This window comes from Labrus bergylta, chromosome 20 (assembly GCF_963930695.1).
Source record: "Labrus bergylta chromosome 20, fLabBer1.1, whole genome shotgun sequence".
Lineage (NCBI taxonomy): Eukaryota > Metazoa > Chordata > Actinopteri > Labriformes > Labridae > Labrus > Labrus bergylta.
In genome coordinates, this window is record NC_089214.1 from 9,868,763 (window position 1) to 9,883,383 (window position 14,621).

A 14,621-nucleotide genomic window follows, 5' to 3' on the forward strand; every position below is an offset into this window, starting at 1 on the left:
AAAAAGTGATTTCAATATGTGAAAAAATATATAACATAAATAAATCAAATCCACCTTCTTAGAGGCTATTTAGAAGAAGATTAACTTAATAATTAAACAGGGGACAGGAAATAAAAAGAAAACACAAATAAATAAAGAAGAAAATAACATCAGAAATTCAAAATTGTTCTCAAAAAACTCATGAGCCTCTCTGCTGTCTCCTCTCAGGTCCTCTTCACGCCCCTCCCCGTCGTCCACGTCTACGCCGTCAGTTCAGCCAACATGGCCGACAGTAAGCCTCAGCCTGGAGGTGGCGGTGTTGGAGGTGGGGGGGCGATCAGCCTGTACTTGTGTCCGGTCTATAAGAAGCCGCGTCGCACCGACCTGAACTTCATCTTCTCCCTGCAGCTGAGGAGCGTGCAGCCGGTCGAGCACTGGACGCTGCGAGGAGCCGCTCTGCTCTGCGACTGCAAGTGACCATGTGACCACTTTTAATGTTATTGTTACGGCCCAGGGACAATCATGCTGTCGAAAAGTAGAATCTAAAGGACCAATGAGGTTCAATTTACTTCCACATTGAACTATTTATGAGCAAAGCACATATTTTATACGTTCCCGGTGAAAATTCAACAAATTTCAATTCATTTATATAAAATAAAAGGAAACATTAATGTATCGGATAAACTGTTTTTACATATTTAAACATTTTTCTTTACTTTCTAAATGATTTGTAGAGCTTAAACAGTTGTCCTGTGATTTTTTGTAATTTAATTGTGTAATGATTTCTCTGTCACTATCAGCTCAAACCTACAATGTAGTATTTGGGCTGCATTAAAGGAACCAAATATAGAGGATTCAAGAATTATGTCGCAATATTATGAGTAAAAAAAAGGTTATATTATGAGAACAAAGTTGCAGTAATATGAGAATTAAGTCTCAATGTTAGGACTTGAAATATTACAACCTTATTCATGAAGTAGTCTATATTAATGTAAATCCAGAAAAAGAGGTCTCACCAGTATGAAAAAGGTTAATTCTGTCTACCTGTGTGATGATTTCCATTGTGTTCATCAAAGTCCGCAGCAGATGGTATTTAAAGAGCTGTGTAGCTCAAAATTAATGTGATTTTTTCTTTTTTTAGTGTATTCTCTTTTTAAATGAGGATAAACTCACTAAATCACTACTCAAAATAGCTATATCCAAACAACTATGAGAAAAACTGTAACTTGAATTGGAGCCTTTCTTTTAAGCTTTTAGAAGTTGTGTGTCTTTCTTTAAACAAACATACTTCTCTCTAGTTACAGAAAAGTTAACTTTTATTTCTCAACATGACAATCAAACACAAATCTGCGTAATGTTACATCTCTGACAAACTACAGCCATGCAGTCACTCACTAACAAACACTAAAAACTCCCAACAACACTGTGAAAATGTGGATCATCACAACGTCCAAGCTATGAGGTTGGTTTACAGAGTGAACCGTCAGAGGTCACATGTTCAAAAGCTACATGAGAAACAGTTAAATGCTTTATTGTTTCAGCTCTGCCGTGAAAATAAACAACTACTTAAAAATAAATAATCCAGGAGAAGCAGACAGAGAAAATAATAAATAAATGTCACAATTGAACAATAAACTCTGTTGGCACAATAAGTATATTTTCTTTCCAATAAATCAGGGACTCTGATCTTTAATGCAACGTTTTTGAATTGCTGTGTTACTGTTTGGAACTCATATATTACCTTATAACCTTAAAAAAACAACCAAAGTCAAACAATAACACGAATAACTGATTGATCGAGGCAGCAGTAAACCAGTGAATCCTGTGAGGTAAAAGGACTGATTTTGTCAATGGAGTCTGGTGTGTTTATAGGAACTGATGTATCTGTTTCTGGTTTACAAAAAAAAAATGAGGGGGCGGGCGCAATATCTTACAGATGGACCAGGATGTACACCTAAGTTCATTAGCCTGATGCTAACTCATAAAGACAATTGCTATTAACAGGCTAACAGAATTTGCATTTACCTTAAGAAACATTTTGCATTTCACTGTAGAAAAAATCAATTTCATGAAGTAAAATAGATTGTTTCAGGTCATCTGACTGACAAAATTTGAAAGACTTTCAATCACTTCCATTTGGCCAGTGTAACAAGGAAGTATCTGTATTCTCACATAAATGAACCAGTATGATTTGGAACATATTTCGAATGACTGCTGACAGACTGGCATGCACAATGTAATAATTCATTACGATTTAACATGTTTAAGTAAACTTTGTTCTCTCGATGTTGAGAGAGCTGGCGCCCCAGCACCCTTTCTGAAAAACTGCTACTGTTGATGTACGCTAACAGACACAAAAAAAAACAATGTGAGCCTGTCAGTGAGAAAAACAACTTTAAGTGGAGGAACGTTGATTTGCCAATTTGCCCCAAAGGATTACATTACAGCCATGGTTCACTGTTTCACTGATGCAGGCTGAAGAATCCACTGGAGAAACAGTTTGTACTCATGAGTCAGATGGATCTAGAAATATTTTAAAAATGGACCTAGTTTGAAAACACCAGAATCTTTCTTACAAGTTAATACTTTTCTTTTTACAGTCTATGGTTAATACTAAATGAATCTGTCGTTAGCCAAATGCTCATAATACTATAACTACAAGGCAGCATTGACAAACAATTCTCGCTTACAAACTTCAACTGTATACACTTAAATTAAATTTTATATATTAAATAATATATTAATCAATACTTTAAAACCATGATCCTGTCATATAGGTATTTCACTGTTGTAAGGTTTTATTTCTCAAATATTCCTGTGGTTTTATTTTAAGCCGCTATAACAAAGATTTTGCTAACTTATTACTGATTTTTGTTACAATTTCTAACAAAGCGTTTTATGTTTTGTTCAGTTTAGAACGTGTCAAAGCTGTCAGAACAATCAAAGTAGTTCAAATTTACAGTCTACACTGCAAAAAACAAGTGGTTGTTGGATTTCTATAAAAATGTAATCAGATAGTCATTCCAAGCTACATTTTATTTCAGTATATAAGAGGAAAAATAAGGCCTGAACTGCTTGTAATTGAGTGTCTTGAAATGAGACAAACTAGCTTAATTATTTAATGTGATTATTTTAAGACACTTAAACAACAAGTAACATTTTCTTGCCCCATTGGCAGACATTTTTCCTTCCAACAATCAACATGGGCCCGATTTCTTTTGGCTTATATCTTGAAATACAATGCTTATCTGGACTTGTTATGTACATTTTGTGTAATGAGATTTTGTTTAGAAAAAAATAATAGACTTGATCAGATTTTGAGTTTTTGCAGTGTAGAGGTGTTCACAGGTCCTCCATGTGCTAAGTTACCGTCATCGAACCCAGGACCTGAATCAACATAGTTCCAAATAATGTTTGATATCGAACCAGGATCGCTCTTTTTGTGTCAGGTATGTAAATCCCAACTGTTGGACCGGTGAAAGACCTCCGATTGAACACAAAGTCTCCTCCTGAATGTTGACCTCAAAGATAAATTAGTTTATATTCTCTCAGATCAGTCGAGTCGATCCCCAATGGCACAAACATTTTGACGTCAAACTAATCACCCGTACCGAATGCAGAACACTTACAGCAATCACTTTTTCTCCAAACATTTTACAGAACCAAATGTGACATAACCCTGTCAGAGCTTTATAATCCAACATTTCTACGTCTTCAGCATGCAAACACAAGTGAGCGGCCTTCGTGTGATGATATGAAAAGTTCTTTGTCCATTGATTTTTAAAGTCAGTATTTGTTGATCACAAAACCATAAAAGATCATGATAAGTTGCTGATTTGATCACAAATGTCCAGAACACACATAACTGCATAATGAAATATCCTCAGTGTTTTTCCTGTTGTCTTGATGTTCAGTCAGTTTGGACTTGTGACCGGCCTGTCCTCTGCTCACTTCCTTCAACAAACAAATGTTCTTCTTCAACACTTTCACTCTTGTAGCTCTGCTCTGTAGCAGCAACCCTAAACATTTCACTTCCCATCTCTCTGTGCGGCCTCAGTGGTCCAAATAAAACGGCGCAGAATCTCCCACTCACTGTCTTGTGATTTACGATAGCTGCTTCATGTCGTACATCGGCACCTCAGACTCCTCTCCCTTCCCCTCATCCTCAGCAGCCTTGGCAGCACCCGGGCTGCCTTTACGCCCCTTTGGAGGCGCAACAGGCAAGGCTCCCTCAGTGGCTCCCTCGGCTCCCTCCTGGCCCTCCGCCACAGTCCTCTCCTTCTTCAGTCTTGCCGGGACGCTCTTGGAGATGGTATCCTTCAACCTCTCGCCGGATTGGCGGATCTTCTCGCGCCTCTCGGCAGTCACGATGCGCTCGCCAAACCTGTTGACCTTGGTGCCCAGGTTCTCACGGGTCTTGCTCATGTTCTCCTTGGAGAAGGTGGCTTTGAAACTCTCAATGCGGGACAGCCCCGTCTTCTTCACGCGGCTGGCAGAAGAAGAGTCTGCCTCCTCCACCACCATGTACTCCTCATCCGACTCTGGAGGGAGCTCAAACTTGTCTGGTTCCACCTCGGCTCTGGCACCGGCGCCACCGGCACCACTGGATTCTGCCGGTTCATTGCCCGGTGCGACGGATTTCACCTCCTGGTCGCCCTGAGGGAGGAGAACACAGAACGTGTCAACCTGAGAATACATCATTACATTGTCTTTGAAGAAATAATAAAATGCATTTTTTTACTTTTACTCAACAATCTGGGTTTTAGTGTTGACATCAGGTTGTGTTGTATTGCTAAAGATCAGTCTTGGTCTCTCCCAAATCTTGTCTTGGACTCGATCTTGGCCTAACAGGACCCCCCACTGCAGGGTCTGAACTGCCTGAGCATTCATTTCTGATATCACTACATTGATTGGATGCAAATCACCTGCTTCAAATGCAACCAAAAACTTGCTTGTATTTAAATATACTATAATTCCATCTGCCTTTTGTAAAAGTTTGGGACTTTAAAGATGGCTGCTATGTCAGTGTTAAGAAGTTTTATTCGATCGGTTGTACAGTCAAACTGAAAGGACTATTCAAAGATGGTTACAATAATTTCAGCTGCTGTTTATTTCTGGTCAGGTCTCTCTCTTAACTTGGTTTTGCCATGTTCTGGTCTTGTTCTTGATTTGGTCAAAATCCCTTGGAGTCTTGGTTTTGATTTAGTCATAATCCCCAAAAGTATTGGAGTTAACTTGGTCTTGATACTCTCCGATCTAAGTTTTTATTACTTCTAAATCTCTCAAAGTCTTTGTCTTCTTGTCAAAACAATGACTTGGTGTTGGCCGTGACTCTTTGTTAGTTAAGGTGGTTTTGTACAGTAATAATGTCAGGTTTAAATCAGACTCTAGTTAAAGTGTGTCCTGCAGACTGTATCTGATATCGTGCAGGCCCTGATCCTTTCTCCATAAATAAACTGCAGCACCTGTTTCTGCAGCTCAGAGTTCAGCTGCAGGAAGCTAAACATATCAGCAAGCGGCAGCGTACAGAGCGAATCAGGATCACTTTCAGCTCCGGGCCACGTCATGGCATGCAGCAGTCTGAAGCTGAAAGATCACATTACACTGAACATGAAGCAAAATGGTAAGGCTAAAGCTGCAAATTGAACCAGATCTCTGCAGGGGGTCACTTTGGGAAGATTGACTTTGATTCTGGACCAGGGAGTCCCGCTCATGATGCTGGAACTGTACCCGTACAAAGAGGCCTTAACGTGTTACACAGAGACCTTAGTTCCAAAAAGTCAATACATTTATCCCAAAACTGGTAGAAACCTACAGTACTCAAGAAAAAAGGCTGACATCCAGTCACAATATTTATATGTGATGTTTTTGGTCCTTACACAGTCCACTAAAATCAGTTAAAGTACATTGGAAATGAAGGACAGATATGTAGTTATAAATGTAGCCTTTTAAAGGCACTGACACCTTTTAGATGACACCTGAGGAACCTGACATTCTTTGGTCGATCCTGAATAATGTTCAGGAAAGTTTAGGAACTTTCATGCTTGCTAGCAAACTATTCTGTAGCATAGGAATGCTAATGGGATCATCAGGATCTTTCATTACATGCATCATAGGCCATGCCTAATATGACACCTGATAGAGGCTGACATTTCCAAAGCTTTGACAGAATACGTAACTGTCATAGCTTAGCCTCACAGCAGGAGAAAGAACATGCAGCTGAGTTTGCAAACAGACTTAAAGTCAGTGAAGTTCCAATATTCAGCATCCAAAAGCTTGCAATCCATACGTTGTCACTCATGACAAAAGATGATGGAATTAATTTATCTTGAACAACAGTAGGTACAGTGACTTTTAACGGCTTCATGAAGTCTGCAGAGAAGAGTCTTAAGGTTTGATACACATGGGCCTGTGCAGAGATTTAAACTAAATCTGGCGTATAACGAGTAGCTTATAACGATCAGCAAGTAACTCCATCAAATAACTCCTGCTTGAAGAGAGAAATGAAGCGTTTATCAGGTGTTGATATGTTCATCTTAGACCTTAGGCTATCCGTCTCCCTCAACTCCAGTCTTTAATGCTAAGCTAGGCTAGCTACAGCCTTTCTCCAACTACTGCAACCCAAACTTTAGTCTTTTGTTTTCATTTCACTACAGAGATGCAAACTTTTGGTGCTGTGCTGTTTTAGAGGTAAACATGTAACCTGGTCCAAAAAAAACATTGGTCCACAAACCAATAAAAATCGGCAACATGTCTATCCATTTCTTATTTGTCCATCCTACAGACTCTTGTTCAGCTTTTTTTCAGTTGCAAAGTACAGTTCCAGAGAGATGAAGCATTACAAAAAAATAGAGCATCAAAGGCGTTGTTTATCGTTAGTCACAGGTAGCAAAACCATCAATCATTTAATTAGCTTTTATTTATTTAGAGTAAAATCCAATCAAGAGTTATCTGAGGATGTTTTACATAAAGAGCACATCCAGACTGTAGCCTACTTTTTAAAATATATTTTTTAAAGCTTCTACCCCAACTAACTGCAACAGTGACATGAAAAGCTTCTTCTAACAGGCAGAAACCTTGAACAGAACCAGAATTATTGGTTATCATCCATCTGCCGGATCTAAATGTGGAAAATGAATCAAGTTACTGACAACTTTGATCGTCTTATTACTAAAACCTACAAACTGAAGTCGTTCCTTCTCTCCAAAACGGGATGTGGAGCGGTCAGAGGGCGGGTGAAAGGTAATGACCCCGTGACATCATAGAAATGAGCTGAACCCCTGCCTCTCCCCCCTCCAGCTGACTAAGAGGACTCCCTCCGTCAGTGTCACAAAAAAATTGTCAGAACAAATCTAAGAGTGAGCGCAGCCATTTAGCGGTTAACAATGTGATTTATAACCGTCGTCCAGAGAGAGCGGATGGGTGAGAAAGCAGACAGCTATATTAGGAGACGGTGAAGGTTCAGACTCAGAATAACCCGTTCTGTCAGCACTCAGCTGGCACAGTCACTTACACTACAGAGGCCATAGCCGCTCTTTGAACTCAAATTTTGTTTTAATTAGTAGGGCTTTTGTAAACATGACTTGACATGAAAGTCTGTATTTCATTCCTCAGACCTAATTTTGGACTACCATGACTAGCTTTCATATTACAGACTTTTCTAAACACCACAGAAAAACCAAGGAGAACTTAACCTAAGTATTGATTCTCACAGTAACCCAACAAGCGTCTCTTCATTTGGTGTCAGTTTTCTTGTGCAACATTATTATAATAAGGTATAATAAGTGAGCGTTTGTGTAGGTACAGAGCTTCAATCAGACCTTTTAACGTTTTGGTTACATTTACTATAAAGATATGACCACTTATTATTTTTGCTCTAATAATCAAACCCTAATCATACCCTGATCTTCTTTTCCTAAAACCCAGTTTTCTTTGTGCTGCTTAATCGTGTAGAACCAAAGAGATGCTCAGTGTCATAGGGTTTAAACCTGTCAGAAGCCATTATTCAGATGTTACGCTCAAGGTTGTAAGTTAAAATCATGTTCAAATGTTATACTTGTGGAGCTAATTTAGCCCAGTTGATAGATCAGACCCCCATTTAACAGAGACTGCAGTCTTCGTCACATTGGTAGCAGGTTCAACTCCCAATCATGAAGCTATTTGGTGCATGTCATCCCCCACTCTCTCTCTCTCTCTCTCTCTCTCTCCTTCTCTCTATCTGTCTCTCTACATCTGTCCAGTCTATGAAAAGCCAAAAAGACCAAAATATAATCTTTAAAAAAAGATGTTCTTCTGCAGGGTTTTTCAGGGTAATCAAAGTCATCTGCATTAATGTTGCTGCCTCTTTGTTGTTCAGCATTTCAAAGTAATAACGATAACCTCTGAGTACTTTCCTTTACAGAGACAACTAACTTAAACATTAATGTCTTAGAATCATCAGGTTTGAAAAGAAACCAGAAAATAATACAGAAGAGGCAAAAAGGAAGAAAACAAAACTTAAAAGAAATTGAATACTTTTGAAAGAAAATAATAATTAAGGTAAAATCAGACCACTGCTGGTGGTGCAGTGGTTAGTGCGCGCCCCATGTATGGAGGCTATAGTCCTCCAAGCGGGCGACCCAGGTTCGAATCTGACTTGTGGCTCCTTTCCCGCATGTCAAAAATAAATCTTTAAAAAAATAAATATTAGAAAAGGCTCTCTGATAAATAATGTTTGAAGAAATTACCTTTAACTAGTCAGCTGACTGCATGAAAATCCAGTGAGTCATCATACCAATTTTAAAGTAAAAGCAAATATCTCATTCAATAAAATGGGTTTAAAACTGCTATACAGCTAATAATAGCATTAAACCAATATTTTAGTAACAATACTTTACGTTAGTTATTCACAATAAAAAAGGAAAGGTGTAAATTCTTACCAGTGAGTTAGGTTAGCAAGCTGAAAGTAATATAAAGAGTAACTAAACCTGCAGACTACTGTTTTGCAGCTGTAAACCTCTGTATGTACAATTCTGCATATTGTGTTAGAAATATGCAAAGCGCTTGCCCTCTGCAGGTTGAAACCTGACTACTGCAAATCAATTTTTCTATTGGCTGACCTGAAGGCAGTTGACGTATATGATGCCAGCTTTCATCAACAAACCCTCTAAAACCCTCTTTAGCTGCTGTGACTTATCTGTTGGTACTTGGTAAGCTATCAAATTTGTTGTTTTACGAAGCATTTTAACTCAATGTCCCTCTTGATTTGTACTATACATTGTCTTTTTACTTGCTGAAAAGAACAACATGAAAACAAAATGATCAGATTCCAATTATGCATACCAATTTTCAAACCTGTATACAGTAGTATAACATCATAGCATCCAACCTTCCTTTACATCATGTAGAGAAAAGAACGGTAAGGGTGTCGACCTGCCCCAAGACCTGCAATCCTGCAATTAACACTTGCCCCTTATGCGAGTCTTATTTTACCACTCCACAGTTGCTAAGTGCAGATATTTATTTTTACAATGCAGAATTTCTAAAAATCTAACACAAATTTGCTCATGCAAACATTGGAAATGTTCTCATTTCTAACTTCCATCCAACATGACGTTAACAAAGCATTTATTTGCACGTTGGAGTCTGAGATCTAGCTGCAGCAGCCAGCCAATCACAGCTCTCTCTGAACATGTTACCTCACAGAACACGCAGCAACCTGACACTGTGCAGCAGACAGCACAGATTACAGTAATGAACCAAACCCCACACAGCTATTCTAGAGTTCATTCCTGGTCTACACTGCAAAAATTCCAACCTTAGCTAGTCTTTTTGTCTAATTGCTCATCCAAAATTTCTAATTACGCTTCATATAAGCCATTACAAGCAATTCAGGCCTTATTTTGTGCTTTTATATCTTGAAATAAGATGTTTATCTGGTGGACTCGTAAGATGTATTTGGCATATATTGAATGTAATGAAAACCTTTTGACGAGAAATTAGTCAAACACACTTGTTAAGATTTGAGTTTTTGTAGTATACAAGCTAAATATTATGCTGGCTTTTTAATTTTATCTAATATTTTGTACATTAGCTACATATGCAGCTGCATCAGGGTCCCCAAAATATTGATAGTGAAATCTGGATCAAGCGGCAGTACTTTAGTGATCATAACAAACTTAGAGAAAGCTCTGACATGAAATCTCCCACATGCTCATCGTTTTGGTGAGGGAGCATGAATTGACGTGCATGGAGCGCCAATATCTTGTTATTTTGGCAGAATTGAGTGACATTTTTGGCCATGACATCAGATAGCTTGGCTACAGCAAGACGAAACATATCAACTCAAGAGGCAGAAATGAAAGAGAATGGAAGGCAAAAGTACATAAACCCAACGCTGCACTCATATTCCACCAGGAAACCATTGTCTTAATAAAACAGCCAAATAATCATTCACAAAGTAAAACCCTCTCTATGAGCTGTAGCTCTATGGTGTAACCTTTCAGCATTCTGACGTTTATCCAGGGCTAAAATAACCAGGTCACCATTGCACTGGCAGCTGCTAACTGTGAAGGCCAAAGAAGTAAAAGGAAGCCTATAGTGTGGTGTGTGCGTGTGTTGGTGTGTCTGCTTGTTTCTATTTCAACCCCAAGTGAAGTGTTCGTCAGCTAATGCAGTCTATTCATGTTTAAAGATGTCAGAGTTCTGCAGGCTTTGCTCAGGGATTGTGAGTGTCTTTTCGAGGTTCACCACAGTTACTGTAAACCAGAGTAAATCACAAACCAAACTACAGATTTAAAAATCACTGGTTTGGATGAGGGGAGAAATTGAAAATTTGTGCCAAATAAGTCTCCTATAGTTCTCATTACTTCTGGACCAATCAAACTGATTTGCTTTAAAAGCTTTGTTGCTTCTAAGGGCCATATGAAGCATCACTCTGACCCTTTAAGATACAATTTTATTGACGAGTAAGAGTTATTCTGCTCTTTTTAAACTGAATACAGGTTGATTTTTCTCTATAAACCAGCTACACACTCTTCATTCATCATTTGTTGGGCACACAATGGCCCTTTGACGACTCACGAGTCCCACTGTTTAGTTTTACTGCTATAGTAATTACCTATAAGAACTGAAAACTATCATTTTAGACATTGGAAAGGTATATGTTGAGCCAGATTTAAAGCATAGCACTACAAATAAAGGCCACTGAAACTTCTCCAATAGTCTTTGTTCAAGATCCTCACAGGTTTAAATGGTTCTTTATAGCACGAAAGCAACTTGGCCCATTCTAACGTATGTTTAATCCAGACTGGTCAGGTAGATATTCAAAGGATTCTAGATCTCTGTCTGATCAGGTTGACTTTGCTTTTGGTTGGTTGGTTTTGGATTTGACACGACCTCAGTTTGGTCCCCTTCAGTTTTGGCTTGTGAAAATTGGAATCAGGTTCAGAATTTTGGATTTCTAAAAAGCTGCAGTCTCTTGTTTTGACAAGTTAAACCTAAGCTTACCCTCTTTGAGTTGTGACTAGAAATCCTAAGGGCGCGACGGTTAAGTTTGATGCTGTCCACAAGAAAAAAATGGTGTCACCCAGAGAACCCAAGTGGCAATTTGAAGAACCTCAAAGGTTCCAGTGCTACATCGACAACAGATCAAAGATCTCCAGTATTGGAAAGGATTTGTCTGAACAGCCGAACGACCAAAGTCTCACCTGATAAATGACCACCCTGAACTTGTTCTTGGCCAGGAGGTCTCCTTGGGTGGCCTCCACCTTCTTCACTCTGACGTTCTGGTTTTCTACACGCACCCTGACGTCCTTGATGTGACGGCTGACCTTGCGCGTCTTCTCCAGCAGCCGGTCGACTGTTGAACTGGTGTTGGCATGGTCATTGGTCAGTTTTACAACATCGGCCTGGATGGTCTTGACTGTGCTCTCCAGCTCCAGCTGACGCTCCTCCATGCGCTGCTGCGTGGTCTGGACGGTGTCCATGAGCCCCGCCACGCGCTCCAGCAAAGCCATGATGCTTCCTGCATCGTCCCCGCCACCTGTCATGCCAGCTTTGTCCGTCATACTTTCTCTTTTGTTCCTGTTTTCCCCTTCGGTTGACTTGGCAATCAGTTACCTGGTTGATTGCTTGATCGACTGTTAGAACCAATTGATCCAAAAGTGGAATCAAAAGTGGAAAGGGAAGAAGGGAGGTGGAAGAGTCCAGCTGGATCTTTTACAATCAGCAGCAAAATCTTGGAATACAACGGAAGATCAACGCGTCGATAAAGAGAAGAGTTGAGTCATTGAGGGATCCAAGGAAAAAGGAGGAGCACAGGGGAGGAGGCCCAGAGTACCAGATCCCCCCTCTACAACTGGAAGTTGACCCTGACACCGGTCAGATGAACTGATAGACTCCACCCTACTGGGAGAGAGACGGAGGGAAGGAGGGAGGGATGACAGGAGTTAAGAGGGGTGGAGGAGGCTAAAACGAGAGAAGGTAAAACTAGAGGGAGAGCTGAGCGTATCATTGACTTTAACAATCATTAATCAATGTTTGAACGGCATAGTGCCAGAGTTTAAGACTTTCTGAATAGATCAACTCAAGAACAAATCAGAGTCAGAGTTTATTTCATTCAAACTTGATATTAATAAGTCATGCTGACTTCTCAAGGTTGTAAGAAACACTGACAAACCTGCAAACTTCTCATACTTCAGAATCTAGAAATCAAATCAACATTACAGGAATGGGTGTGTGAATGATTGGATAAAGAGTGACATGGATCCTGACATCTCTCTGTGTTCTCTCCTGCTAAAAATAGTGTGAGGGTAAAGTGACTCCATGCACCTCTTTGGGAGATGAGTGTATTTGAAGAAATGGAAACCCCCTCCCGTTTATTCCTCCATCGCCCATCTATCAGCTGTCACCTTTTCACTTGTTCTGTCTTAATCTCTCCCTCCTGGTTTAGACTTTGTTGGCCTCCCAATGAACGGCTAAGAATCCTCAGAGAATTCCTCAGTCTAACACTTGCCTCCGCTGCCATCTTTGTCGGTTACTGGAGCCAGGTGGTCCGATTTTGGACTAGTGGGGTGGAGCCAGGGAGGAGCTGAGATGGGATGAGCAAGCAGCAACCAATATAACTCACTGTGATGAAGGGAAATCAGTTTCAGTCAAAGCAAAAACGCCTTTGGTCTGCCATTTAAAGCCTTAATATTAAAGTTCTATTTGTAAAAACAAGAAGGGGAAATTTGAAGTAGAATAAGAGAAACATAGAAGTTCTGGTTAAATCTCCAAAAGGTTCCAAAACACAGGCCAGAAGGTTAAATTCAGTAACTGAATTAGCTGAGGTGACACCTAGCAGAGAGCTTGCAGCTCCCACCTTCTTCATCACTTTAGGCTTTATATAATCTAAACAGGTGAGTTGTATAAAAAGTCCGCCTGTACAGCAATTAGTTATGCAGACAAAACAGTTTTCTTCACCAGGCTGTAAACATGTACATTTCTGCTGTGAAGTTTGACATTTTTACATGGGGCTCTATGGGGATCGACTCGCTGCTGGAAACAGCCTCTAGTGGAACTGCAGCTATTTACAATTCTACTTCGTCATAATTTTTTACACCGCAGGTTGTCACCTGGGTAAAAATGATTGACAGGCCTGCATCCATCTCCTCCTCCTAAGGGCCAGTGATAGCCTCATTAGAAAAAGGACAATAAGAATGACGGGTAATAACACATCATAAAACATTTCATTTTAAACTTGTAAACTTATTGTAAACCCCAATCTATACTGGGTCAAATATCGCTTCAGGACATTTAGTTCAAAGCAACATCCTGTCAGATTTGGATCTTTCAAAAGTGGGAGCTAGTGCCCTTGAAAGTTCATAGAAGCTCCAAACCCCTGGAGAGCGTCCAAACTGATGATGAAAACACACAGAAGACAGGGGCTGAGAGAGAAAGAGGGTGACAGGAACAGGACGAGGTGAGAAAGGAGGGATGGAATCAAATGGAGGGATAAGGGGACTCCCCGAAGTCCGAACTCGCTCCACCAGCTGCTGCCTATAATTATCCTGCCGTCACTGCTATATTTAACTCCACCTCCCTGTAAAAGACATGGATGCTTTAACAGCCACACAGAGCGCTTGCTTTCCACTCCTCAATCACTGAAGGGGGTGGAGTCTTTAGGTTGACTGGTTAATTATGATTTGTTTTGGAGGGACAGACATTTTGAATTTTTTGAGTAGGTTAGTTCATAGAGCCTGAAAATTAATTGTTCGACATCCGCTAGAGGTGTCTGTGATTGGCTGAACATCTGTCAATCAACCCTAAATAAAATAATTATTTATAAAATAAAGAACCCTGAACATTTTAGAGAACAGAAATGATATACGTAAGGCCGAACTTGTATTCTCACTTTCTAAAATGTCCTTATTTTCTACCTTTTCATCCACTGGCCAATTGAGGAACTGCACAATGTGCTTTCAGCGTTAACGTGTTAATCACGAAGCGATTAAGGTCCAAAATTAAAGCAGTGATTTCTCTTTAATCTCATTAATCCGGTGCTATTTTGCCACTCTTGCTGAAGAACTAAAGAAGAAAACTTTTGGGCCTTGGGCAAGACACTAAACCCCAAATTGCCCCCCGCTGCTTCGTCGGCGGCGTATGAATGGGATTATTTACTT

At 39.9% G+C, this 14,621-nt stretch overlaps 2 protein-coding genes across 2 annotated transcripts in view; one reads left to right on the top strand and one right to left on the bottom strand.

The window, feature by feature from the left end:
• The window catches only part of dnah5l (dynein, axonemal, heavy chain 5 like), a 44,435-nt gene extending 42,723 nt beyond the window's left edge, over nt 1-1,712 (top strand). Inside the window, exon 97 of the mRNA XM_065949156.1 lies at nt 208-1,712. Coding sequence (XP_065805228.1) covers nt 208-456 — 249 coding nt within the window. The 3' untranslated portion in view covers nt 457-1,712. The remainder of the gene's footprint in view (nt 1-207) is intronic.
• On the bottom strand, nt 1,278-12,359 carry cavin4b (caveolae associated protein 4b). The gene is made up of 2 exons (XM_065948952.1): nt 11,667-12,359; nt 1,278-4,635 (listed from the first exon to the last, which is right to left on the bottom strand). Exons 1-2 carry the CDS (start codon nt 12,024-12,026, stop codon nt 4,084-4,086), a joined length of 912 nt encoding a protein of 303 aa, XP_065805024.1. The 5' UTR covers nt 12,027-12,359; the 3' UTR covers nt 1,278-4,083.
• Nucleotides 12,360-14,621: the final 2,262 nt, after the last annotated feature.